General features: G+C 37.2%; 1 protein-coding gene across 1 annotated transcript in view; it reads left to right on the top strand.

The window, feature by feature from the left end:
• The first annotated feature begins 9,830 nt into the window (after nucleotides 1–9,830).
• The window catches only part of frem1b (Fras1 related extracellular matrix 1b), a 62,937-nt gene continuing 45,032 nt past the window's right edge, over nucleotides 9,831–27,735 (top strand). Inside the window, 11 exon segments of the mRNA XM_059340761.1 lie at nucleotides 9,831–10,391; nucleotides 10,483–10,577; nucleotides 11,542–11,885; nucleotides 12,738–12,937; nucleotides 15,347–15,670; nucleotides 17,828–17,936; nucleotides 18,273–18,404; nucleotides 24,881–25,225; nucleotides 26,638–26,780; nucleotides 27,601–27,729; nucleotides 27,731–27,735. The exon segment at nucleotides 27,731–27,735 is cut by the window's right edge and continues 63 nt beyond it. Of these exon segments, the coding sequence (XP_059196744.1) occupies nucleotides 10,176–10,391; nucleotides 10,483–10,577; nucleotides 11,542–11,885; nucleotides 12,738–12,937; nucleotides 15,347–15,670; nucleotides 17,828–17,936; nucleotides 18,273–18,404; nucleotides 24,881–25,225; nucleotides 26,638–26,780; nucleotides 27,601–27,729; nucleotides 27,731–27,735 (2,042 nt within the window). The 5' untranslated portion in view covers nucleotides 9,831–10,175.

The following is a 27,735-nucleotide window of genomic DNA, read 5'->3' as shown; positions in this document are numbered from 1 at the left end:
CTCAGGTGCAAACAGATAAACTCGTGTTCAAACAAATAAACAAACATATATATACAAACAGACAAACTTACTTACAAACAAACAAAAAAAAACTCATCTACAAACAAATAAACTCACAGACAGATAAACTCATGTTCAAACAGATAATCTTGCATATGGAAAGAAGAACTTGCATGCAAACAGATGCATTTCTTTGTCCCTTCACACATGTAGGGACAAATAAACCTATGTAGAGTGAGATAATGTTGTCTACGGACAGATAAATTCACCTTCAAGCAGATAAACTCACAAGCAAAAATTAATGTACGTACAAAAAAATAGATAGAAGATAATCTCATGTACAAACAAACCTATGTACAAAAAGGATGAACTTGCATATAAACAAATAAAATCACGTACAAAACCGATAAACTAAAGTATAAACATATAAACTCATGTATAAACAAATAAACTCACGTACAAACTGATAAACTAAAGTATAAACCTATAAACTTGCGTATAAACAGACAAACTCACATATAAACAAATAAACTCACGTACAAACCAGTAAACTAAAGTATAAACCTATAAACTCATGTATAAACCAACAAACTTGCATACAAACCGATAAACTCATGTGGGGACAAATAAACTCACGTGTATTAAGATAATGTTGTCTACAGACAGATTAATTCTCCTACAAGCAGATAACAAAAAAAACATACGTACATCAGTTAAACTTACAAAGAAAAAGATAAACTCATGTATAAACAAACTTACATACAAGATGAACTCGTGTTCAAGCAGATTAACTCGCGTACGGACAAATAAACTCATATATGGACAGATAAACTCACGTACAAACAGATCATGTAGGGACAAATAAACTCACATATTTAAGTATTAAAATAATGTCTACAGACAGATAAATTCACCTACAGACAGATAAACTCACGTTTAAACAGACTAAGTTGTCTACAGTTAGATAAACTCACATATGGGAATTTAAACTTTTCTACAAACTGAAACTCGTGTACGAAAAAGATACATTTATCATCAAACAAACTCAGACAAACTCGTAAAGCAGCAGACAGTTAAATTTCCGTTTGAACAGATGAACTTCGCCCGTATAAAGTCCTGTATAAACTGCTGCCATAGTTGAGTCGTAGTGGCGGTAATTGTTGAAGTAGCTGCAGTTTGTATTGACGAAGCATTTGTGACACTTACAGCAGTGTTAGCTCTCAGTGTGCTGTGTTTTGGTGGAGGGTTTAAGTGTTCTGTGTTGTTTTACTGTATAAAACATGGAAACCTGAAGGAAAACACTGAACACTTGGTATGTTTGGAATGGAAATAATCCAATTTTCAGGTTTTAAATGTGTCCCAGTCACCAGCCAGAGAGCAGGAACTGTTCAAAGGCCCGGCGTGGGTCTGACTGCGGTCGGATCTGAACTTAATTATCGTGTTTCAGTCAGAAGTGTGTCGGAGCTGCAGAGTGTGTTTCCCGTCCAGCAGCAGTGAGTCACTTCCAGCAGCTGGAGGATCATTTAACAGCCGTTTTGGTGGTTTCTGCAGAAACTCAGTCCTCCGGCTGTGTGCAGGTGAGACGGAGACAGATTCCTCCTGGAGAGAAGCATTCCTCTGGTATCTGCCTGGAGAAGTTAGTGAAACTTTATTCTACAAAGGGTCTTTACAGCATTTACACTTACTGTCACAAACTGAACAGCTACACAGAACTAAAGTCATGGAAAAAAATGATTAGACCACCTTTGTTATCTTCAGTTTCTTGTTCATTTTAAAGCCTGGTTCAACTAAAGGTACATTTGTTTTGGCAAATATAATGATAACAACAAAAATAGCTGATAAGAGTTTAATTTAAGAGCTGATATCTAGACATTTAACATGGTTTTATTGATCATGATTTTGGTTATTATCAAGAAAACCATGGAAAATGTCTAGATGTGAATTCACTGGCTTCAAGAAACAGATTGTGACATTGTTTATATATATATATATATATATATATATATATATATATATATATATATATATATATATATATATATATATATATATATATATATATATATTAGGGATGGGTACCTTTCACATTTGAACCGATACGGTACCGATACCCGGTACCTGGGAATCGGTACCGGTACTCAACGGTACCAATTTTCGGTTGCAAGTGCCGTGTGATTTGTTGTGATGACGTCGTAGCTGTGCGGCGCAGCAGTATTGTGGCCACGGCATGGTTGGAATAAACAAAGTTGAGTCGGGCTGCTCTGTGCACATATCGAGGATGACGCAGGAGTCTGAGGGATTTAATTTCAGCGAGGCAGTTTGGAGTAAAGTGGCAGGTAATATTCCTGAGTTGAAGAGCGGAGTTTTAGCGGAGGACCAGAGATGCAGCAGCTAGCTGCTAGCTGCTAATGACTGGTCTACAGAAGAATGGAGAGAGCAAACGGAGTAAGGAAGGTCCAATCTGGAGGCAGACGAAGGCCAAGCCCGGGTAGAGACATTGGAGAGATAGCAGCTGGCGGCTAGCAGGCCTAGAGCCGGCTGTTCGTCTCTGCGCCGGGGTGGAAGAGAGCAACAGCTAGTGGCCGCGGTGAGCAGACAGGAAAAGACGAGGAGGTAAAGAAAAAAAGAAAAAATAGTGCGCTTGTTCATCAAAGACGTTAAATGAAAACAGGTTGAAATCAATGATCAGTTTAAAGTTAACGCCGTTAAGGTACCGAAACATGGTACCGTTTGATTTTACATGAATCGGTACTCGGTAGTACAGACGGAATTCGGTACCTATAAAAGTACCGAATTCGGTACCCATCCCTAATATATATATATATATATATATATATATATATATATATATATATATATATATATATATATATATGAGGATTAGAGCTTTGCTGTATCGTATCGTTCACGATAACGCCGCTATATTTTCTCTATTTTTTTTTCTTTCTTAAATTCTGACAAATTTCAGCTAAAAGAATTATGAAAAGTTAAAAAAACAAAGGTCCAAGAATTGAGCCTTGTGGAACTCCACAAGATGTTAGGAAACGCTTTGATTTATGGCAATTTATTATGCATATTATTATGCATATTGCGATAACGGCAACATTCCTACTCAGTTACGTCAAATCATTCAATACTTACTGAAGTTAAATTACAAAAGAACCAGCAAATATGCAAATATGCATATATGCGTGTCATCTGTGACCATCTCATGTAGGGTTTACTCCTGGATCGCTCAGGTTTTCCCGTAAATATATAGGAGGGTATATATTTCGAAAAAACGTAGGGTTTCCTCCTGGTTTGCTCAGGTTTACCCGCAAATATATGTATCGTATATATTTCGAAAAAACGTTGATGAAAATGAGTCAGTGTAGGGTTTACTCCTGGATCGCTCAGGTTTTCCCGTAAATATATAGCAGGCTATATATTTCGAAAAAACATAGGGTTTTCTCCTGTTTGCTCAGGTTTACCCGCAAATATATGTATCGTATATATTTCGAAAAAACGTTGATGAAAATGAGTCAGTGTAGGGTTTACTCCTGGATCGCTCAGGTTTTCCCGTAAATATATAGCAGGCTATATATTTCGAAAAAACATAGGGTTTTCTCCTGTTTGCTCAGGTTTTCCCACAAATATATAGTATATATTTCGAAAAAACTTTGATCAAAATGACTCAGTGTAGGGTTTTCTCCTGGTTGCTCAGGTTTTCCCGCAAATATATAGCAGGCTATATATTTTGAAAAAACTTTGGGTTTCCTCCTGGTGCTCAGGTTTCTCCCATTATTTAACACCAGTTAAATAATAAAATAAACACCAATAAACCAATCTAGCCTCTGATGAGACACGCTGGTGCAGCATCGGTGCCGGTCCCAAGCCCGGGTTAATAGAGAGGGTATAATATTGTAACATTATGATGTAATGGTTCAAATAACACTGAAACTGATAAACAAAATGAATTTACAAAATAAAAATGTTCCAAATGGTATTTTACACACTGTTTTGTAATCAACATGTGACCCTCATCACGTCATGATGGGCTCATGATTATTTTTTTAATTTTTAATATTCACTGAAGTTCATTATTAACAGACAGTTTAATTATTATATAAAATATAAACTAATATAATTAAATAAATAAACAAATAAGGCTATGAAATTAATCCTAAAACTATCTGAAAAGACAACATCCCAATAGCATTTTTTCTTTTTGTTGGGACAATTTTGCATTTAAAATTAATAATTATTCAATTATATTTTGAAATATAATGCAAAAAAAGCTCTTGATTTGAAGTTTAGAAAAAAATGTCCTTGTTCTCTGCTTATTTATCTGTTCTCTGGATAAATTGAGTTTAGTGTACATCTCCTCAGCACAACAGTTTATTTTTTCTGGTGGTCGATGGATCGAAACCATCCTCTGCTGAATTAAAGGCACAATAAATAAATATTGTAGAAGTATATCAATCTGTGTATCATTCGTTCCTCCCAGTGGCAATCAAAAATTGATTGGTTATTTTGTTATTTACAAACCAGGACTGAATTTGATGTTAATATTTAATTTGTCGGGTTTACGTGACCCAGAATTTTGACGGCGGTCCAGATCCAATTTCCTGAAACTTATCACAATTTAATTATTTATGAAAATAATTGCCTTTTTATAATTTTCTAAATTGGTACAAATGAACCAGTAACAAAATGTACTCAAAGTAACTAAAGTAAAAGTACTCTTTCTGCAGAATCACTCCACTCAAGAAATTGTTTTATATTCTATATTTATTGTTGGATAATTATTGTTGATGCATTTATGTAAGCAGCATTTTTAGGGCTTATTTTAACTACTTAAATACTTTTTGTGCTTAACACAAGGGTTAATATCAAAAATCCTGAGCTATCCCATAAAGAAAAAAACTTTGTTTGCTGCAGATTCTCTGCAAAATCATCGCACACAATGACACAATGATCATTTTAACACATCAAAAAATAAAAAAAGAGAATTATGATGCAAAAATGATAATTCCTCCAATGTCCTGAATCTTCTAACAATTTAAATATCTGTGAAAATAATCACAATTTATATAATTTTTCAAATCTGACAGCCCGATTTTCAACCTTTTTTTGTCCCGACAGACACAATTTGCAAAAAAAAAGTATATTTTTCTGCTGGACTCTGTTGTGATTTGTTAATAATGATATTTTGGCGTCAGCAGCAGGAGCAGGTGTTGTGTTGCAGACTGTTTCCCCGTCAGTCGGCCCGTGGAGCAGGAGGAGGAGGAGGAGGAGGAGGAGGAGGAGTTTTGTCAGCAGGGAAACACGATTTCACAGGGAAACAGAGTTGGACGCGACACCAACATGCTAGGTGCTATAATCCCTCTGTTAGCTGTAACGTAGGCGCTGTTAACTGTCACACGTTGATGAACCGGAGCTCTTCAAGAGCAAAACACACAACAGGAGAGAGAGAGTGTGTGTGTGTGTGTGTGTGTGTGTGTGTGTGTGTGTGTGTGTGTGTGTGTGTTGTGTAAGAGTTGGCAGCTCTGCACTAGTGAATGTTTGGACCGAGTTCTGTGCAGCGCTGCATGAACACAGAGCTGAGAGATGCAGTTTACCTGCATATATAGCTGCATATATAGCTGCTATTATGGACTTTGCGTATTGTTTTTTTCATGCATAAGTTGAAAACAATGTCAATGCATTTGTGGATGACAGTTTTACAGTAGTGCTACAAAAATAATGCTCATATCTCACATATTGCATCAGATCTGATATTATGTCAGATGTTGTGTTTCCTTCCTCCAGAAAAGCTGAAATGTATTGATTTTGTGTCTTTTTAAATTAATTTTGTGTCTTTTTCTTAATAACTGTGTGTCTTTTCTAAATTATTTTGTGTTTTTTTGGTCATTTTGTGTCTTTTTGTGTCATTTTTTTTGTCATTTTGTCTTTTTTTGTCATTTTGTGTCTTATTAAATTAATTTTGTGTCTTTTTCTTAATAACTGTGTGTCTTTTTAAAATTATGTTGTGTCTTTTTTGGTCATTTTGTGTCTTTTTTGGTAATTCTGTGTCTTTTTTTGTCATTTTGTGTCATTTTGTGTCTTATTTTAGTCATTTTGTGTCTTTTTTTTGGTCATTTTGTTTCTTTTTTAAGTAATTTAGGGATTTTTTTTCGGTAATTATGTGCCTTTTTTGTGTGTAATTTTGTGTCTTTTTTTACCTGCATATATAGCTGCTATTATGGACTTTACTTATTGTTATTTTCATGCATAAATTGAAAACAATGTCAATGCACTTGTGGATGACAGTTTTACAGTAGTGCTTCCAAATAATGCTCATATCTCACATATTGCAGCAGAAATATTAGCCTTACTCTGCACAGAGCACAGTTTACCTGCATATATAGCTGCATATACCTGATATTATGGACTTTATTTGTTGTTTTTTTCATGCACAAGTTGAAATAATGTCAATGCACATGTTAGAGTTACAGAAGTGCTACAAAATAATGGTCATAACTCACATATTGCAGCAGAAATATTAGCCATACTCTGCAGGACAGAATACAAATATAAACATAAATAAATACATTATTAATTTGGAAGGAAAGTCTCTTTTTAGAGTTCTTGGAAGAGTCTTTTTAATGTGTGACGAGTTTTTAAAGCTGTAACTTACAGTAGAGCTTAAAAAGTTTGAGGTCACCCAGAAAATGTGTGTGTTGTTTTCCATGAAAACAAACTGTTTTATTCATGAACTCAGTTACAGAATTAATCTAAAATACAGTAAAGACATTGACAAGGGTAGAAATAATAATTCATAACTCCAGATCCTCAGCAGCCTGAGGAAGGATCATTTTATTACAGTTTCAGCTGCTAACATGATGCTCAGTTTTTTTAATGATCAATGAGCCTTCAACACTATAAACGAGGATTAACACAATGAGCCACAGAAGACAATATATAATAATAATAATAATAATAATAATAATAATGCATTATATTTATAATGCACTTTACATACAAGGAAATATCAAAGTGCTACAGGTTAAAAGCACAACAGTCTAATTTTAGGAAATGAATAAAAAGGATAAAAACAGCAGAATATATATATATATATATATATATATATATATATATATATATATATATTTCTAGATTATATATATATATATACATACATATATATTTATATATATATATATATATAATCTAGAAACCCTCCAGAGTGGAAGGAAGAACTGAAGGTTTTGCTAAAAAAGGAAAGTTTTTAGTCTTTTTTTTTTTTTTTTTTTTAAAGTATGGTCCATGTATTTTCTTATGAGAAAATGAGAAAATCTGCCATTAACATTAACAATATCTAGACCTCTAGAGGTTATTATAGTGAACAAAAACGTTTTCAGGAAAAAAATAAAAGCTAATTTAAAAAAACAAACTCACTCTGAAAACTGAATTTGAAAACAAATTTGCAACGAAATTAAAGTAAAACTAATGGAAAATTCCAAACTATTATAACCTTGGTCTACACTGTAAGTCTGTTATTTAAATGAGATAAAAAAGTGCTTTTCTTTCAAAAACAAGGACATTTCTGAGTGACCCCAAACTTTTGAGCAGTAGTGTACGTGATATTTTATAAAAACACATAAACCTCTCCGGCTCAGTTTCAGACTTCAGCTTCAGTTTCTGCTTAAATCCCAAAGACGTGAGCTAAATGTGTTCTGTTGTGTTCTACTGATGGATGGGAAGTGACTCTGTGCTCCGGTTGGTTTGCTGCTTTGATCCTCAGAAACACCTCCAGCTCCTCCACGGGTCACACACATTAACCCCTTGTTTCCTGCAGAGGCTGTAGTTTGAAGTGAAATGGAGGGTGAAAGCGTTTTCCGGCTGGGAGTGTGGAGGAAAGGGGGGGGGGGGGGGGGGTCGACCAGCTGCATGCTGGGAGTTTCTGCAGGGATTAGAGGAGTTTTGGTGTCGGTCCGAGCCGGTCGGAGGGACTCAGAGCGGAGCAGATGATTATTTTTAGAAGCTTCAGAGGTTGATGGTGGAGCAGCAGAAAGAGTTCACAGTCTGTGATGTAAGTATGTAGAAGTCTGTCTGGTGGAGTCAGATTACAGCTGTTTATGTTTTTGTTTACTCGCAAAATTACTTCATAAGGTGACGATATGTCAGATGTTGTGTTTCCTTCCTCCAGAAAAGCTGAAATGTATACATTTTGTGTCTTTTCCTTAATAACTGTGTGTCTTTTTTAAATTAATTTGTGTCTTTTTTGGTCATTTTGTGTCTTTTTGAAAAATGATTTTGTGTCTTTTTTGGTAATTCTGTGTCTTTTTTGGTCATTTTGTCTTTTTTCGTCATTTTGTGTCTTATTAAATTCATTTTGTGTCTTTTTCTTAATAACTGTGTCTTTTTAAAATTATTTTGTGTCTTTTTTGGTCATTTTGTGTCTTTTTGAAAAATGATTTTGTGTCTTTTTTGGTAATTCTGTGTCTTTTTTTGTCATTTTGTGTCATTTTGTGTCTTTTTTTGTCATTTTGTGTCTTATTTTAGTAATTTTGTGTCTTTTTTTTTGGTAATTTTGTTTCTTTTTTAAGTAATTTAGGGATTTTTTTCGGTCATTTTGTGCCAATTTTGTGTGTAATGTTGTCTTTTTTTGGTCATTTTGATGCTGCCTCCAGCGGCCCCCAGGTAATTTGAGTTTGAGACCCCTGCTTTAAACTGTCAGTCAGAGTTAGCTGAGTGGAGCTGAGGACACAAACTGCTGAAGTTTGAAAGTGAAATTCTTTCACATTCTTGCTAAAATATATCAGACTTCAATGTTTCAACAGTCTGGTGTCTCCGGTCCAGAACCTGAACTCTTTCCTTTGAGTCCTGCATGATGTGTGCAGGACGTCTCTGGAAAAGAAGTCGTCTGGACAGCAGCACCTGTTCGAACTTTCAGCATTAATGGAGCATTGACAGGTGTGACAATTACCCATGATGCAACAGGGCTCTGACATGCCCCCATACCATCACAGGTGCTTTCAACTTAGGACTGATAACAATCTGGAGGCTCCTTTTCATCTTCAGCCCCGAGGACACGACACGATTTACAAAAACATTTTGAAGTGATGACTTGTCAGACCACTCTGTCTCCTAGTCCCTTACTCTGTCTCCTAGTCCCTTACTCTGTCCCCTACTCTCTGACTCTTTCTCCTAGTCCCTTACTTTGTCTCCTAGTCCCTTACTTTGTCTCCTAGTCCCTGACTCTGTCCCCTACTCTCTGACTCTGTCTCCTAGTCCCTTACTCTGTCTCCTAGTCCCTTACTCTGTCTCCTAGTCCCTTACTTTGTCTCCTAGTCCCTGACTCTGTCCCCTACTCTCTGACTCTGTCTCCTAGTCCCTTACTCTGTCTCCTAGTCCCTTACTTTGTCTCCTAGTCCCTGACTCTGTCCCCTAGTCCCTGACTCTTTCTCCTAGTCCCTTACTTTGTCTCCTAGTCCCTGATTCTGTGTCATAGTCCCTCAATTTGTCTCCTAGTCCCTCACTCTGTCTCCTAGTCCCTCACTTTGTCTCCTAGTCCCTCACTCTGTCTCCTAGTCCCTCACTTTGTCTCCTAGTCCCTCACTCTGTCTCCTAGTCCCTTACTTTGTCTCCTAGTCCCTCACTCTGTCTCCTAGTCCCTCACTTTGTCTTCTAGTCCCTCACTCTGTCTCCTAGTCCCTCACTTTGGCTCCTAGTCCCTCACTCTGTCTCCTAGTCCCTCACTTTGTCTCCTAGTCCCTCACTCTGTCTCCTAGTCCCTCACTTTGGCTCCTAGTCCCTCACTTTGTCTCCTAGTCCCTCACTTTGACTGTATTTTGAAATGCAAGCTCATCAGACCACTCTGTCAGTCATCTCTCGTGCTGGCCCAGAGAAGTGGGCGGCGTTTCTGGATCTTGTTGATACGTTTCTTTCTCTTTGCGTAGTAGAATCTTAACTTGTATTTGCAGCAGCGCCTTGTCTCCTGACGGAGCTTCACATCGTTCTGTGGTCTCACTGAGCTGTTTTTGTTTGTTCTTCATACATGATGTAATCTGTCTCTGCAGGTCGTAGCGCCACCAGACTGAAAGAGAGGATGAGGGCTGACGGACTGAAACACTGAGGTCTTTATCCTCCATCAACTCACATCAGAACTTTCCTCTGGACCTTTTTAACGAAGAGGAGCCGTCTGATCCAACATGGCCGCTGTGGGCACTCTCCTGCTGCTGTCGGTGGCGTCCGTCTGCGGCGGCGGCCTGGTGGCGGTGAACTCCGGCGTGCAGGTGACCAGGGGTCGCTCGGTGTTCGTCACACAGAAGGAGCTGCAGATCACCGTGGATCCGTCTGCAGACTGTAAGGTGGAGGTGGTGATGAACGAACCGGTGACTCAGAGAGTGGGACGACTCATTCCTCAGGTGAGAACACACCTGGTCAGAACCAGAACCAGAACCAGGACCAGGACCAGGACCAGAACTGGGGATTCACTGTGTGTGTTTCTGTCTGCAGGTGTTTGACTGCAGCTTCCTGCAGGACGAAGTCAAATACGTCCACAACGGGAGTCCTCTGCTGGACGAGGACTCGGTGATGCTTCGAGTCTACAGGTCAGAAATACTCACGTATCAATATAATATGTTTATGTTTATATTTAAACAGTTAATTATCACATATAATAATCAGATATAATGTGAGATACTTGTTGCAGTTAATTAAAAGCTATATGTTTCAGTTTGGACAGATTTTTTTTAAATACAAAAAACAACAGATTTTGTGCAAAACTGCAGATGATGCAAGTTTCCTCCTGCAAGACCACATTAAACCAATTAACTGAAATAATAATAATATTGTGTGTTTTACAGTAAAGTAAATTAAACAGAGAAAAACTTTAACGGGTGCAAAAAATAATCAGATAACGAAAGAAAATATTTAAGATGTTTATTGTTTCTCTGGTTAAAAAAGTATAATCATGTGAGAATATTTACTTGAGTTTTCATCTTATAGTTTAGATTTTCATCTCATAATTTTGACTTTTTATCTCATAATTTCAACTTAATATGGGCAAAAAAAAAATGTCAAAGCAAAGTTTTAATTTTCATTGGGCTTCCATAGTACTGTCCCTTTAAAGTTTTCTTTTTCTATTCTCAATTTCAATTTGATTTTGTTAAAGAAAAACAGTAAATATTAAGTATAAAAAGACACATAAAATATAATAAAATTACAATAACAAAAATATTCATAATAAAAATAATATAATTCCCCTTGAAAAATATTTATTAATAATAATAATCAAATATAAAAGAAAATATAAAGACCAAAAAAGAAAAAAGGAAAACTATAATAATGATGATAGTAATAATAATAATAACAATAATAATAATTAGAAGAAGAAGAAAAAGAAAAATAAATAGCCAAAATTTAATAAAAATAAAAATATATATTTAATATATAAATAAATAAACAAAATTGTGTAAAATCACTACATTTCTGTCTGTATTTAAATATGTTGTGAAGAATCTGTGAGTTTGTTTTAACTCTTTAATCTGAAGTTTTAACTCTGTGTCTCTGCAGGTTCACGTCCTCCGACACGCTGGTGGAGACCGTGGTGCTGCCGGTGCTGGTGGTGGACTCGGGGTCCCGGGTGGTGGACTCGGGGTCCCTGGTGGAGGACTCTGGGTCCCGGGTGGAGGACTCTGGGTCCCCGGTGGTGGACTCGGGGTCCCGGCTGGTGGAGCTGGGCGCCGCTCCGCTGGTGGTTCCTCTGTTCTACGGTCTGTCCAACGCCATCGACGGCTCGGTTCTGAGGATCCGGACCGAGGCGGATCTGGTCTGCAGCGTCAGACTGATGACGGTGGACACCAGCGTCCCCGCTCTGGGTCAGCTGGTCCGAGAGGAGGACGCCACCCAGAGGAAGGGTACGGTACTGCAGCTCTGACACAAGGTCTGGTTTATAGGTAATAATTATAGTGATAATATTATTAATAATAATAATAATATTACTATAATTAAAAGTGTTTTATTTATTTATATATTTTTATTTATTTGTTTATTATCATTATTTTAGAAGTGTTTCACAAAGGAACAAAAAAATTAAAGAAACAGTAAAATGCAGGGAAAAAATCATAATAAAAAAATAATAAATGTAATAAAATAATATGTATGAAATAATAAAAGATGAGAAAAAAATAAGTGATAATTTAAAAAAAATGCTTTTAAGAAAAATAAAAGATACTATACTATAATACTACAAGAAGTCGAGATAAAAAGTCAAAATTATAAGATCAAAAGTCATAATCATAAGATAAAAAGTCAAAATTATGAGATTAAAAGTCATAATCAGAAAATAAAAAGTCAAAATTTTGTGAAAAAAAGTCAAAATTATAAGATAAAAAGTCAAAATGATGAAATAAAAAGTCAAAATGATGAAATAAATAGTTGAAATTAAGGTTCCTTCATTTTTTATCTCATAATGTCGACTTTTTTTTTTTTTAATCACAGCCAGGCTTTAATTTACATTTTTTTAACTGGTGAAAATGGGCTTCCACACATTTCACCCCAAAACAATAATAAAAAATTGCTCATGGTGCTCAAAGTACATTTTTTAAATTTGGGGTGAACCATCTATTAAAAAAAATAAAATCTGAAATTCCTTGAAAAAAAAAAAAAAATAAAATAAAAAATATTAGGATATAAATGTAAACACATTATTTTGTCTCTTTTTTTATTTTCCTCTCATGTTCTGTCGTCTTTCTGCCGCCGTCCTGCAGGCCGAGAGACGGCGGCGCTGTGTCCCGGCAACAAGCCGTGTCCCCACAACACCAGGGAGGTGGGCTTCCTGAAGACCAGCTGCCAGGACTTCCTGAGCTCCGGTCTGAAGTACCAGCACCTCAGCCCCCCGTCCCCCGAGATCGACTACATCCCCATCAGGGTGGAGCTGAGGGAGCAGGAGACCCGGGCCCTGCAGGAGGTACGGCACCTCCCTCACCACTCCTCCTCTTAGACTCAGGGTAGCAGAAGGTCCTTTCATAGTGCCGTCCCACAAATGTCCCGCTATATCGGAAAGATCTGTGGCAGCTTTTCATAGTGATTCCGCGAAGGCGAAGTGATATTCTGTCCTTTCATAGAGGGTTTTTCAACCGGGAGCCAGTGTTCATTGGGTTTGTAGTTAGTTCAACTTGTAAACCAGCTCCGAACTGGTTTGCTTTTTCACGGAGAGCCTCGTCATCACATCACTGCTAACATCTGTATATGTCTCCGTCCTCTCAGTCAGTATAATAAAACAATATAATATAATAAAACAATATAATATAATCATAACAGCAGGCTTCATGTCTCTACAACACATCTGCTGCTCATCTTCATCACTATGGACGCCCAATATATTCTGATTAAACGCTGGCCCAATAGCCTGGTAGCGTTAGCCGTTAGCATTAGGACGCTAACATTAGCCTGCTAGCCCGTATAAATCAGTTAAACAAATCAAATAAATTAATACAACACGTTTTAGTTCGTCTCTCTCAACGGCACCGAGTTGGTTTTGGTCTTGCTAGCACACTAGCGATCGCCGGCTAATGTTAGCATGCTATGATCGGCTGCTAACGTTAGCGAGCTAGAGATCGGCCGCTAACGTTAGCACGCTAGCCTGTATCAATCACATTGCAGTGAAACAAATCAAATAAATGAATGATACTTTAGTTGGTCTCTCTCAACAACACCCAGTTGGTTTTTCGTCTTGCTAGCCCGCTAACGGTAGCACGCTAGCTGGCTCTTTGGCGGTGGAAAACCAAAGAACTGTTCCCACCTCCCGAGGTGTTGGACGTCAAATATTCCTCCTTGCTGTGATGATCCGTTCATAGTGGTCCCACTCCAACAGTCCCACCAGTTTACTGCCTCTGTAACTCTGGAGGAACATTTGTATGATCATTTGATCCCAACATCCCTCTGCTGGTGCGTTCTGGAGACGTTACAGAGACGTAGATGTCCCTCATCAATCAATCAATCAATCAATCAATCAATCAATCAATCAATCAATCAATCAATCAATCAATCAATCAATCAATCAATCAATCAATCAATCAATCAATCAATCAATCAAATTTTATTCAAGACTCAGGGTCTATAGGAGACAGATATTAAAAACAGGAACAATACAGAAAATAAATTACAGAGCAGACAAAAAGATGACAGAAACCAAAAATACATAAAGATGATCTTCAGACCGACCAAAATAAATGGTAACGCTTTATAATAAGGTCCTTAATAACCATTAATTAACAAGTAATAAGTCATTGTTCTCGCTTTAGATCCGTTAGTTGCAAAAAGCATAGTTAACTTATAGTTAACTTATAATAGATGAACAATAAAGTTTATTTTAATATCAATAAGCAAACAAAATAAGATTAATAAAGGCATGGCAAAGACATAATGGGATGGGCCACCCAGGCTAACAAATATCTAGCTAGCATTGTGCCATCTTGGCTTATTTAACAGTAATCACAGAGCGTCATGATAAGCTTCCTTCTAACTGCTTGCAGTAAAAATACTCTGAAGTTGGTGAAGTGCAGCTTCAGGTCGGATGTTTTCCAGGCGAGATTCACATCGGAGACGTTTGTTGGCAGCAGAAGGTGACATCCCACTGTGATGCTGTGGAGCTAAAAACTAAATGTTAAAACCATTTCTTTCCTCTTCTTGTTAGCACATAAACATGAAAAAACACCTGTCATTTCTAACACGTCTGATCCTGGAGCTCCGACACCACATGTCACAGGCTCGACGTGTTGATTCTGTCGTGTTAAAACCTAAAAACAAGAGGAAGAGGAGAACTTTGCTTTGTTGAATTTTTATTTGTTTTTTGCCCATACTTATTCGAAATTATAAGATAAAAAGTCAAAATTACAGAAAAAGTCAATTTTTTCTATTATGAGATAGAAAGTCAAAATTTCGAGGTAAAAAGTCCATTTTTTTTTAATAAAAATTAAAAATTATGAGATAAAAATTCTAAATTACAAGATAAAGTCAAAATGATGAGATAAAGGGTCGAAATTATGAGATTAAAAAAATCTGAATTATGAGATAAAAAGTCAAAATTAATTTTCCTTCCTTTCGACTTTTTATCTCATAATTATGATTTAATATGGACAAAAAAATCTCTACAAAGCCAAGTTTTAATTTTATTTTTTTTAACTGGCTTACTTACTTACTTACCCGGAGGATTTTGGGGGTCACACGCAACATCAAATATCAAATATCAAATATTCCTCAATCAATCAAATTCTTTCGTGTTAAAATCTAAAATCTAAAAACAAGAGGAAGAAGAGGAGGAAGAGGAGAAACTGAGAATCTGAGCAGCTTTGTTCTGTGCTCCTCGTCCCTCCAGGAGGAGTCGGTGTGGTTGCCGGTTCTGATCCACGGCGCCGTGCCCAACACGCCGCCGCAGGCCGCCTTCATGGCGTCCTTCATCCTGGAGGTGGACCAGTTCATCCTGACGCCGCTCACCACCGCCTCGCTGGACGCCACCGACCACGAGACGCCGCAGGAGAAGCTGGTGTTCAACGTGACGGCGCCGCCCGCCGACGGCTACGTCACCCACCTGGACGACCACACCAAGGCCGTCGCCTCCTTCAGCTGGAGCGACCTGCACGACATGAAGGTGGCCTACCAGCCGCCCAACAGCAGCCGCAGCCACCGCACCAACTACCAGGTGAGAAGTTCACAATAAAAGATCAATTCATCAATATCTCACGTAGAATATATTAGTGAGGAATGAAAGCCAACTTGACAGAAATCTTGGATTTTCTAGTGGAGAAAGTAAAAAATGAAGCCATAAAAATATAAAATACAAATGACATTTAAAATGAAATTTTAAATAAATAAAGAGAATATGAAAAATACCATTTCAAATAAAAAAGAATATAAACAAATACAATTTAAATTTAATAAATAAAATACAAAATATGAAAAATATAATTTAAATTAAATAAATATAATATAAAATAATATAATATAAATTAAAAATGCATATTGAAAATCTAATTTTAATTAAAAAATATAAAAAATAAATTTTAATTAAAAAGTATATATGCAGGAATTAAATTATCAATATCTCACATAGAATATATGAGTGAGAAATGTGTTGTCAAAATCTAGAAGCAAGCTTGACACAAAATGTATATTTTTTTTGGATTTTCTAGTGGAGAAAGGAAAAAATGAAGCCATAAAAATATCAAATATCAAATACTTTTAAAAATAAATATTTAGTTAAATAAAGATAATACAAAATGTGAAAAATACCATTTTAATTTTTAAAAAATTATAAAAACAAATACAATTTAAATTTGATAAATATAAAACAAATATGAAAAATACAGTTTAAATTAAATAAATGTAATAGAAAATATAAAAAATACATTCTAAGACAGAATAAAAGATTAATTAATCAATGTCTCACATAGAATATATGAGTGAGGAATGTGTTGTCAAAATCTAGAAGCAAGCTTGACACAAAATGTATATTTTTTCTGGATTTTCTAGTGGAGAAAGGAAAAAATGAAGCCATAAAAATAGGAAATATCAAATGCTTTTAAAAATAAATATTTACTTAAATAAAGATAATACAAAATATGAAAAATACCATTTTAATTAAAAAAAAATTATAAAAACAAATACAATTTAAATTTGATAAATATAAAACAAATATGAAAAATACAGTTTAAATTAAATAAATATAATAGAAAATATAAAAAATACATTTTAATTAAAAAATATATATGCTGGAACTACCAGGTGCTCAGATCATAGGGAGGGAAAAATACAGAATAAAAGATTAATTCATCAATATCTCACATAGAATATATGAGTGAGGAATGAAAGCCAACTTGACACACACAAAAAAAAAAAATCTGGATTTTCTAGTGGACTCGAAAATCTAGATTTTAAGTGGAGAAAGGAAAATATTAAGCCATAAAAATATCAAATATCAAATACATTTAAAAATAAAATTGAAATTGAATAAAGATACTACAAAATATGAAAAATCGGTTTAAATAAAAATATATATAATATAAAAATTATAATATACATTTAAAATAAATATTGAAAATCAAATTTAAAAAATAAAATAAAATACAAAATATGAACAATACAATTTAAATTAAATAAATATAAAATATGAAAAATACAATTTAAATTAAATACATATAATATAACATTTAAAAAATATGATTTAAATAAAAAAATACATGTTGAAAATCAATAAAAATTAAATAAATATAATACAAAATATGAAAAATCCAATTGAATTTAAAAAATATATAATATTCAAAATCAAATTTAAATTAAATAAATATAATAAACAATATGAAAAATATACTTTTTTTTTTTATCTATTATTTTCAGTTAACTTTTTGGTATTTTGTGTTCAAGCATCTTAAAAACTCCTTAAACTGTTCAACAATCCATAAAAACCTCCTTAATAAATTATATTAATTGATTTATAACACTAATTGAACCAGACTTCATTCACAAAACAGTCATTTTAACAGCAGTGTTCTTGTGTTCTTCAGACCTGACAAAGCATCAATTCAGTCTTTTTACACATCAGCATCATGTTGTAGTTATTTCTGCATCCTTTAGATCCGTTTATTGACATTAAACACATATAAATCACTTTATTTTGGCTTCATGCTGATGCATTAGAGCTGTAGCAGCAGTTATATAGACACTATAGACTCCTGCAGAAGGTGATTAAACTCTTCTGGATCATATTAATAATCCAAAACAAGCCAGATCAAACTAATGCCTGGCAGGGATGAATATTACATTTCCCCTCATATATCTTGTGATTTGTGTGTGTTGTCAGGTGGAGTTCCAGGTGATAGACGGGTCCTACATGAGCAGCCCGCCCATCATGGTCCACATCTCCATCAGGACGTCCGAAACAAACGCACCCAGAGTCTCCTGGAACATGGGTCTGTTATTCTACTCATATCGATCCATTTATGCTGTTTAATGATCAATAAATAATGATTAAATGAACTTTAATAATCCATAAAAAAACGAGTAAATGAACTTTAATAATCCATAAAAAATGAGTAAATGAACTTTAATAATCAATAAAAAATGATTAAATGAACTTTAATAATCCATAAATAATGATTAAATGAACTTTAATAATCATTAAATAATGATTAAATGAACTTTAATAATCATTAAATAATGATTAAATGAACTTTAATAATCATTAAATAATGCTTAAACTAACTTTAATGATCAATAAATAATGATTAAATGATTTGTTGTCTCAGGCTTGGACCTGCTGGAGGGTCAGTCTCGACCAATCACGTGGGAGCAGCTGCAGATCGTGGACAACGACAACCTGGACGGCGTTTACCTGGTGGCGGTGGACGGACCGCTGCACGGACGCCTCAGTGTCAGAGGTGAGGTCAAAGGTCACGGGGGCTTTCAGCCGTTTGAGTGACGACACACAGCTGCTGGAACCTTAATGAACCTCAGGCTGTTTCTCTTTGTTTAAGGTCTCTAACAGACTGTTGTTGTTGTTGTTTGTTTATTAAAAGATGCTCAGATTAAAGAGTGATTACAATATATGAGATGTGTGAACAAAAATATCTGGGCATAAAAAAATATGTTCAAAATAGAGAAAAAGAGATACAAAAATATATTTAAAAATGGCTTTGCTCTCCATTGTTTTAGAATTTTAGAAAAAAATAAATCAAAGATTTAAACAAAGGCTAAATCCAAAATTATTAAAATTAAAAGTTAATTGAATACACTGAATGAAAAAATAAAGAAAAATAAACCAACATACATTGAAATTAAAATACATTTTGAAGTATAAAAAAAAAACACATTAAAAACAAATAATATACACAAATGCAAAAAATGCAAAAAACATAAAAAATCAATATAACAAACATAGATATATTATATTAAGGTAAATAAATTAAAACACACACACATATATATATATATATATATATATATATATATATGTGTATATATATATATATATAAAGCTCTGACCTCCTGCTGCAGGTTTTTGGTTAAAATGTGTTTCTAGTTTGAAGATAAATCAGCGACACATTCCTGATTGGCTGCAGCTCGTTAACGGAGCGATGACTCTTTACTTTATTCTCAGTCCCTTTAACACACACACACACACACACACACACACACACCACACACACACACACACACACACACACACCACACACACACAAATATAGATAAAGGAAACTATATTTAGTGCTGAAAGAAGAAAATAACTGCTGCTACTTCACTGTGACACACACACATATTCACACACACTCTCTCTCACACACACACACACACACACACACACACACACACACACACAGCGCCCTGGGATTCCCGGAGAAGCTCGTCTGGCCTTTTCCGCCCTTTCTGCTCCATGTGTTGCGGTCCGTCGGGGCCCTGTGTGGCTGGGGAAGCATATGTCTAGTGGCCCTGCATGTGTTTCCTAATCAGGTGTAAAATGGGGCCGCGGCCACTCCGCCGGGGGGGCAGAGGGGGGGGGGGGGCTGCCGCCGCCACCGCCACCGCCTCCCTCTCCGTCCACGTCTGTCCTTCCAGCCCAGCAGAGACGTCCTCTTTGTCTCTGGCGGGGCTGGACGCAGCAGATTGGAGGATTTATAACATTTCATGGCGCCGTGCACAGGCAGCAGATGCACCGTCCCCAAACAGGTTTTCATGCTACCAGCTCGGAGGAGGAGGAGGAGGAGGAGGAGGCGAGGAGGAGCTCGGGGGGCGAGGTGGCAGGAGAGCCAGCGCCCCGAGGGCTTCATGCAGAGAGTTAACCTTTCATGGCTGCTTTAGACGAGCAGGAGCTGCTTCCTCCTGATTCTCACGTTTCTCTTTGATATTTAAAGTCTCATTCAGACACATTCAGAGATGTTTAATAGTCGTGACCTGCAGCGCCTCCTCTCAGAGGGAGATCTGTGTTCACTGATTCATTCTCTCTCCAAGTCAACTTTATCTATAGAGAACATTTCATAGAACAGGTGCAGAGACTGTGGATCTCATGCAAAAACATTTACTACCTTAACTACTTTCTTTCACGTTGTAATTCATCATTTCTGCAGGATTTTCAAACTAATAAACAAAACAAAAGTAATGCATATTCAATGCATTAGTGACTGCACATGACTCAGAGAGAGAGATGGTTTTGGTTTTAATTTTGTTGTGATTTTTTGTTTTCAGATTCAGTTAGTTTTAATGAGTTTTTAGAGTGAGTTTGCTAGTTTTAATTAGTTTTTATTTTTTGGGAAAATGCTTAGTTTTAGTTTAGTTTTTATTAGTTTCAGTTGTTTTGTAATGGGGTATTTGTTGGGTCCAGATTCAATAAGGTCACAATAAATGTTTCCTTTATTTCCTTTGTCTGATCCATCTCAGCCCCAATAAGTTTATTAAGTCATAAAACCAGATAGATGAAATAGATTTCATATCAACCAAAAAGGTTTACGTATGAAAAAAGTTGACAAAGACGAAAACGAAGGACATTTTCACTATAATTTTAGTTAGTTTTGTAACCACAAAATACAGTTTCAGTTAGTCTTTTTTAAAAAAACTCTCGTTTTTATTTTTATTCCAGTTAACGGAAATGTTTCTTCAATTCTAGTTTTTGTTAACTTTAATAACTTTGGTGCAGTGGGCCTTGTGCAAAAACATCTTATCTTTGTCTCCCTTCATAATTTATCATTTCTGCAGGATTTTCAAACTAAATAAAAACAGAAAGTAATGCATATACAATACATTAGTGACTGCACATGAGTCCTGCAGCAGGTCTGCAGGATTCTTAAACTGTTTGTGCAGAAGAGAAAATTCTAAATACGGAGAAATCTGTGAATCAGAGAGTTCAGTCTGCTGAAGAACAGATCTGTTCTATGAACGGTTCTTCTCATGCTTCGACTGTTTTTAAAGAAAGAAACTGACCACAATGACATTTTTATTGAACACAAAATTTCACAAAGTTAACTGTTCACACAAACCAGATCCTGTAAAAAACAACAACCCACATTGAATAGTTGAATGAATGACTGCAGTCAATGCAGCCGTTTACACAGAGCAGAGAGGAGAGGACAGGAGAGGCTGGAAACATGAAAATACTTTAATATAAGGAGAAAACTGGTTTTACAACATTCGGGACACTTGGAAAAGTGTTTATAGATAGATTTAATTTTTTCCAATTTTTGTTTTAAATGTTCTATATTTTAAAACGTATTCATGTCATTATAACTGTGTTTTTCTGCACAAAAAATACTTTTTTCTCTTTCAGATTTTATATATTTTGTATGTTACATTATGAAAAAAATGTTCCAATAATATTCAAATAGTTTCCAGCGAACATCAATGTTCAATGTGTCTGTGCTGGATGGTGTGGTACCTTATGAAAAGTAAGTGCTTTATGGAGTTGCAGACGAATACGTACTTCCTATGGACACTGCACTAGTCTGATAAACACGAATGTTGTAAAAGGGACCAAAAAAGACACAAATGACCAAAAAAAAGACACAAAATGACCATAAAAAGATACAAAATTACAAAAAAAATTACAAAAAAATTACACAAAATGACAAAAAGACACAAAATGACAAAAAAAAAGACACAAAAGGACAAAAAAAGACACAAAATGACAAAAAAGACACAAAATGACAAAAAAAGACACAAAATGACAAAAAAATGACACAAAATGACTAAGTTTTCCTCACATAATGTACGTATTGTGATTTTTCCAGCCTCTCCTGTCCTCTCCTCTCTGGTCTGTGTAAACAACCTATCAATGTTCAGTGTGTATGTGCTGGATGGTGTGGTACCTGATGAAAAGTAAGTGTTTTATGGAGTTGCAGACGTTGTAGTGGTCTGCATGTAATGTGCAAATTCTGTTATTCACGGTTAGCATGCTAAGTGGAGATTTAGCTTTATTCACTTCTTATGTTGCATTACTATGTAATTCAGGGATGACATTCATGTTGCTCAGCCTAATGCCCATCATCATTTGATATGAGATACTGACATGCAATATAGTTTATCAGCTAATTGGGTTCATGTTAATGTACTTTTAGTGCAGCATACATACATACTTTATACGGGCAATGCACTCGTTCTAGTTAAGAACTTTGTTCTCTGCTCTCTGTCTGTACTACAGTTTAATCTCTTTCTGTATTACAGTCTAGCAAGAATTATTTCACTCCTTCTTCCTCTAAAACTCTCTGTTCTCTGTTGTTTCCTGCGTCTTTCTGTGCAGCAGCAGAAACTATCTGTCAGATCTGAACACGAGCTGGAAGCTTGTTGGAACTTTTGTCCCACTCGGCGTGTTTCCACGGCAACACCTGGAGCCTGGACCACTTTATCTGCTGCAGAGAGGGACAAAAGTTTGGCTCTGAACACGTCTGACTGTCTGTCTGTCTGTCTGTCTGTCTGTATATATACAGTGTGTGTGTGTGTGTGTGTGTGTGTGTGTGTCCTCTGGTGGCGTTGAGTCTCTGAGGAGCTGCTGACCCTCCATGCTGCGTCTGGCTGCAGCGCGGGGGGACAGTCAGCTCCGTCCAACAGCCTTCAGCCAAATGGAAGGCTGCCTGTCCCACACACACACACACACACACACACACACACACATACACACACACACACACACACACACTGACTTGTACTTCTATCTTTGTGAGGACCCTCATTGGAACAGTGGATTCCCTTGCAAGGTTATAATAGTTTTAGATTTTTCATTTGCTTTAGTTTTAATTTTGTTGTGAATTTATGTTTTTAAATTCATTAGTTTTAATGAGTTTTAGAGTGAGTTTGCTAGTTTTAGTTTAGTTTTTATTAGTTGTAGTGTTTTGTAATGGGGTATTTGTTGGGTGGGAGATTAAAAGAGGTCACAGTAAATTTTACCTTTATTTCCTTTGCCTTTTATTATGTATGAAAAAAGTTGACAAAGACGAAAACGAAGGACATTTTCACTATAATTTTAATTAGTTTTAGTTAGTTTTGTAACCACACAATACAGTTTCAGTTAGTTAATTAAATATCATTTTTTAAACATGAACCTAATATTAACTTTAACCCTTAAAACAAAGTCTGAAATCTAAAAAAAAAAGCCTTTAAAGAAGTGAGGACCGGCCGAAATGTCCTCACTTTGCAAAAATGTCCTCACTCTGTTGGTTAAAAACGTGTCCTGGTCCTCACTATGTAGGAAGTACAAGAACACACACACACACACACACACACACCTCCCATCCCATCGTCTCCTTTATGGGCCGGCTGCCCAACGCCACCTTTGGGCCCAATTACCAAGTCGTTTCCAGGACTTGGACGCGTCTCTGGTCTCGCTCGCTAAAGTTGCTAATGAGGTTGGTGCGCGCGCTCGTCTCTCGTCTGTGCGCTGACCTTGGCCTGCTGTCTCTCTGGCACGCGCGCAGCGAGACAGGAAGCCCCCTAATCCTGGCAACCGGGCGGCCACCGGGAAGGACGCCATGTTTTACCCCAGGGGTGTTCGCAGCGAGGACCCCAGCCAGCGCCACGCCGCGCCGCGCGGTGCCTTCAGGCGCTCTCACAAACTTGTTATTTCCAAGTGACAATAAGAGCAGAAAATAACACACGGCGTGGTGCATGTGTTGGAAACGGTAATTGAATCAAAGTGTGAAGCTTTTGGCTGCAAACAGAGCCGTCCTCTGACAACAACACATGTCCAACAGGAGGTCATGTGACGCTGTGATGTCACCAGGCCGCCACACGGCGCCACGCGGCGGCCTACATCCATTAATGTAGGACACGAGCTTCTCATATCGGTCCAACGACGTCCTGAGATCAGCTTCTGATTTAATTTAATCACATGAAAAACATTTTTAGTCTGCAGCTTTTATCATTTTAATTATTAAGTTCAATCATAAACATTCAGAAAGATTTGTTTGTGACGTAAAATGACATAAATGTTTCTTTAAGCTGCTTCTCTGGATGCAGGGTCAGGTCAGGGACGTAATGGTTGAAATTAATATTAACTATATATATAGTATATACTGATATAGCATATGCATGAAAAAACGAATTAAAATCACAAATAAAAAGAAAATATAGAAAAAATATTTTTCATTTAATAGACTGTGTTCTATTGCCTTGTAAATTAAAAATAATAAGAATATTATTACAGTTATATTATCATCACTTCCATAAATTAATATTTATTTTATATTTTTTAAACTTAAAACATTTTTTTTTAGTTTGCTTATATCATGGTTCAAGTCAAAACATTTTTTATTTACAGTTAAATAAAAAATAAAAAGAGCCGGATGTTTGATATTTAATGTGCAGATAGAGTTCTGTGAACGTCTTTAAAGGTTTATTCTGCAGGATTTAAAAAAAAATAAATTTTAAATACGGATTCCTGTAGCTTTTGGTGTAAAAATCATATATTTGACCTTTTACCTGAAATTGTTGATCTTATTACCCAAACACAATTAAAAAAATGGTTCTTATTTAATGCTATAACTGTATAAAATTAACTCAAGGTCACAAATTAATTAATTGTTATCCTTTGTTTTAACTACATTTATTAGTAATGTTTGTGATCAGTTTATCGTGTGAGAGCATAAAACCTCCTCAGGTGTAAAGGTGTAAACTTTCCCCTGGTCTCTGTCTCTCAGGTGTTAAGTTGTCCCTGCTCTCTGTCTCTCAGGTGTAAATGTATAAACTTTCCCCTGGTCTCTGTCTCTCAGGTGTTAAGTTGTCCCTGCTCTCTGTCTCTCAGGTGTAAATGTATAAAGTTTCCCCTGCTCTCTGTCTCTCAGGTGTACATTTTTCCCTGCTCCCTGTCTCTCAGGTGTAAAGGTTCCCTGCTCTCTGTCTCTCGTGTGTAAAGTTTTCCCTGCTCTCTGTCTCTCAGGCGGGAAGGCGTTCATGTTCCGTGTGCGGGACCTGAAGGAGGGCGTGGTCGTGTACCACCACTCCGACAGCGACACCACCCGAGACCACATCGTGTTCCGTATCAGCGACGGGCGCCACAGCGTCCGCCACAAGTTCCCCATCAACATCCTGCCCAAGGACGACTCGCCGCCGTTCCTCATCAACAACGTGGCGGTGGAGGTGCAGGAGGGAGGCGCCGTGCGGCTGGAGGAGTTCATGCTGCTCGCCTCCGACCTCGACTCCAGCGATGACTACATCCTGTACCGGCTGGAGGCCCGCCCCCGGGCCGGGACCCTGGTCAGGAGGAGCTCCGCCCACCAGGCCGGTGAGGAGGGAAAATAATACACATTTATCAGAAGTTAGAAGTAATTAAATATTATAATTATACAAAATAGAGTTCAGAAGAGTTGATGTAAAGATTTTATCAGATTTTTCAGTTTTTTTACTCTGTTTTTATCGTACTGTACCGACCGTTTCCCCCATTTTTGTCTTTTTAATTTGAGACAGAAGGAGAAATCAGCTCATAAATCTGGAATAAAAGTGGTCGCCTCATCCTCCTCCTCCTCCTCCTCCTCTTCTTCTTCTTCTCTCCTCCTCCTCTCTCTCCTCTTTCTCCTCCTCCCCCTCCTCTTCCTCCTCTCTTCTCTTTTCCCTCCTCTCTCCTCCTCTTTGTCCTCCTGCTCTTCTCTCTCCTCCTGCTCCTGCTCCTCGTCCTCCTTCTACTCCTCTTCTCTCTACTCGTCCTCCTCCTCCTCTTTCTCTCTCCCCTCCTCATCCTCCTCCTTCTGCTCCTTCTCCACCTCCTCTCTCCTTCTCTGTCTCCTCTTCCTTCTACTCCTCTTTCTCTCTCCTCCTCTCCCTCCTTCTACTTCTCTTTCTCTCTCCTCCTCTTCCTCCTCTTTCCTTTTCCTCCTCCTCTCCTGCTCCTCTCTCCTCTCTCCTCCTCCTCCTCTCCTGCTCCTCCTCCTCTCTCCTCTTCCTCCACTCTTCTCTTTCGCCTCCTCTCTCCTTCTCTTTGTCCTCCTGCTCTTCTCTCTCCTCCTGCTTCTGCTTCTGCTGCTCCTCCTCCTTCTACTCCTCTTCTCTCTACTCCTCCTCCTCGTCCTCCTCGTCCTCTCTTCTCCTCTCTCTCTTGCTCCCCCTCCTCCTCTTTCTCTCTCTCCTCCTCATCCTCCTCCTTCTGCTCCTTCTCCTCCTCCACTTCCTCCTCTCTCCTTCTCTGTCTCCTACTCCTTCTACTCATCTTTCTCTCTCCTCCTCTTCCTCTCTCCTCCTCCTCCTCCTCTTTCTCCTCTTTCCTCTTCCTCCTCCTCCTCCTGCTCCTCCTCCTTCTTTATAGGCGTCTTTACTAATTTAAGAGTTTGTTAAACACTAAGAAGTTTAACAGATTAAATGTTTTATTTCTGTTAATGTTTTTGCAATCTTGCCTTTATCAGACTGGTTTATGAGGCTGTTTTACATTTTTTTACAGCCTAAAATATGAATTTTAATCAATAAAAAAGTTACTTGAACACAACAACCCATCAGGCAGTAAAAAATATCTACATTTCCAGTTAAAAAACACATTTCAGCCTCATTTTTGTGTAATAAGATCACTTCTTTTTCACATATATTAATCATTGCTGATTATAAATCCACTGAAATCTGCAGTTTTTTCTGAATCTGCGTCACTGAAACCAGAGCAGAAAGTTTACCTGACTCAGCGTCAGGACCCTGAACGCCTCTCCGTCCCTGCAGGAGACGCGGTGGACAGCTTCCTGCAGAGAGAGCTGGTCCAGGGTCAGATCTACTACCAGCACTCAGGAGACGAGACGTTCGAGGACGCCTTCGACATCTCGCTGTCAGACAGCCACCAGCCGCCAAACCTGTCGCAGACATACGTGAGACACACACATTCCAGCAAACACTAAGAAGTCATAATAATAGTAAACACACACACACACACACACACACACACACACACACAATCTCCTCTTCACACACACTCTCAGGAAATTCCAGCAAACACTAAGAAGTCATAATAATAGTAATAATGAAGTTAATTTAAGTAGAATAACAGAGTGAGATTTGTTTTTAAATGATTGATGATTAATTAAAAAGAATGCAAAAAAATAAATGAATAAAAACGGGGGGATGTGGTCACCAATGTGTAATGTATAATAATAAAATAATATTGATAATAACAATGATAATAAAGTTGATTTAAGTAGAATCACTGCAATTTTTTTTAAATGAAAAATGAATACATTTTAAAAAGGAAGAAAAAAGGGTAATGTAATAATAATAATAATAATAATAATAATAAAGTTATTAGAGTTACATAGTAGAATTATTATTTTTTATTAATTGGTAATTAATAAAAAAATATTATTCCTCCTCCTGCTTCCCCTCCTCCTCTTCTCTCTCTCTCTCTCTCCTCTCACTCTCCCTCTCCCCCCTCTCCTCCTCCTCCTCTCCCCCTCCTCCTCCTCCTCCTCTTTGTCTCTCTCTCTCCTCCTCCTCCTCCTCCTCCTCCTCCTCCTCTACTCTCTCTCCTCCTTCTCCTCCTCCTCCTCCTCCTCTCCTCTCTCTCCTCCTCCTCCTCCCCCCCCCTCCCCCTCCTCCTGCTCTCTCTCCCCCCTCTCCTCCTCCTCCCCCCCCCTCCTCCTCCTCCTCCCTCTCTCTCTCTCGTCTCCTCCTCCTCCTGCTCCTCCTCCTCAGACGGTGGTGGTGCATGTGTTCCCGGTGAAGGACCAGCTCCCTGAGGAGGTGTCTGGCAGCATTCGTTCTCTGACGGTGAAGGAGACGGAGGTGGTCTACGTGACTCCTCATCACCTCCACTTCATCGACAAGGGA

This window comes from Centropristis striata, chromosome 9, assembly GCF_030273125.1.
Source record: "Centropristis striata isolate RG_2023a ecotype Rhode Island chromosome 9, C.striata_1.0, whole genome shotgun sequence".
Classification (NCBI taxonomy): Eukaryota; Metazoa; Chordata; class Actinopteri; order Perciformes; family Serranidae; genus Centropristis; species Centropristis striata.
The sequence above is the reverse complement of the archived record's forward strand: the minus strand, read 5'-3'. Positions and strand labels throughout refer to the sequence as shown.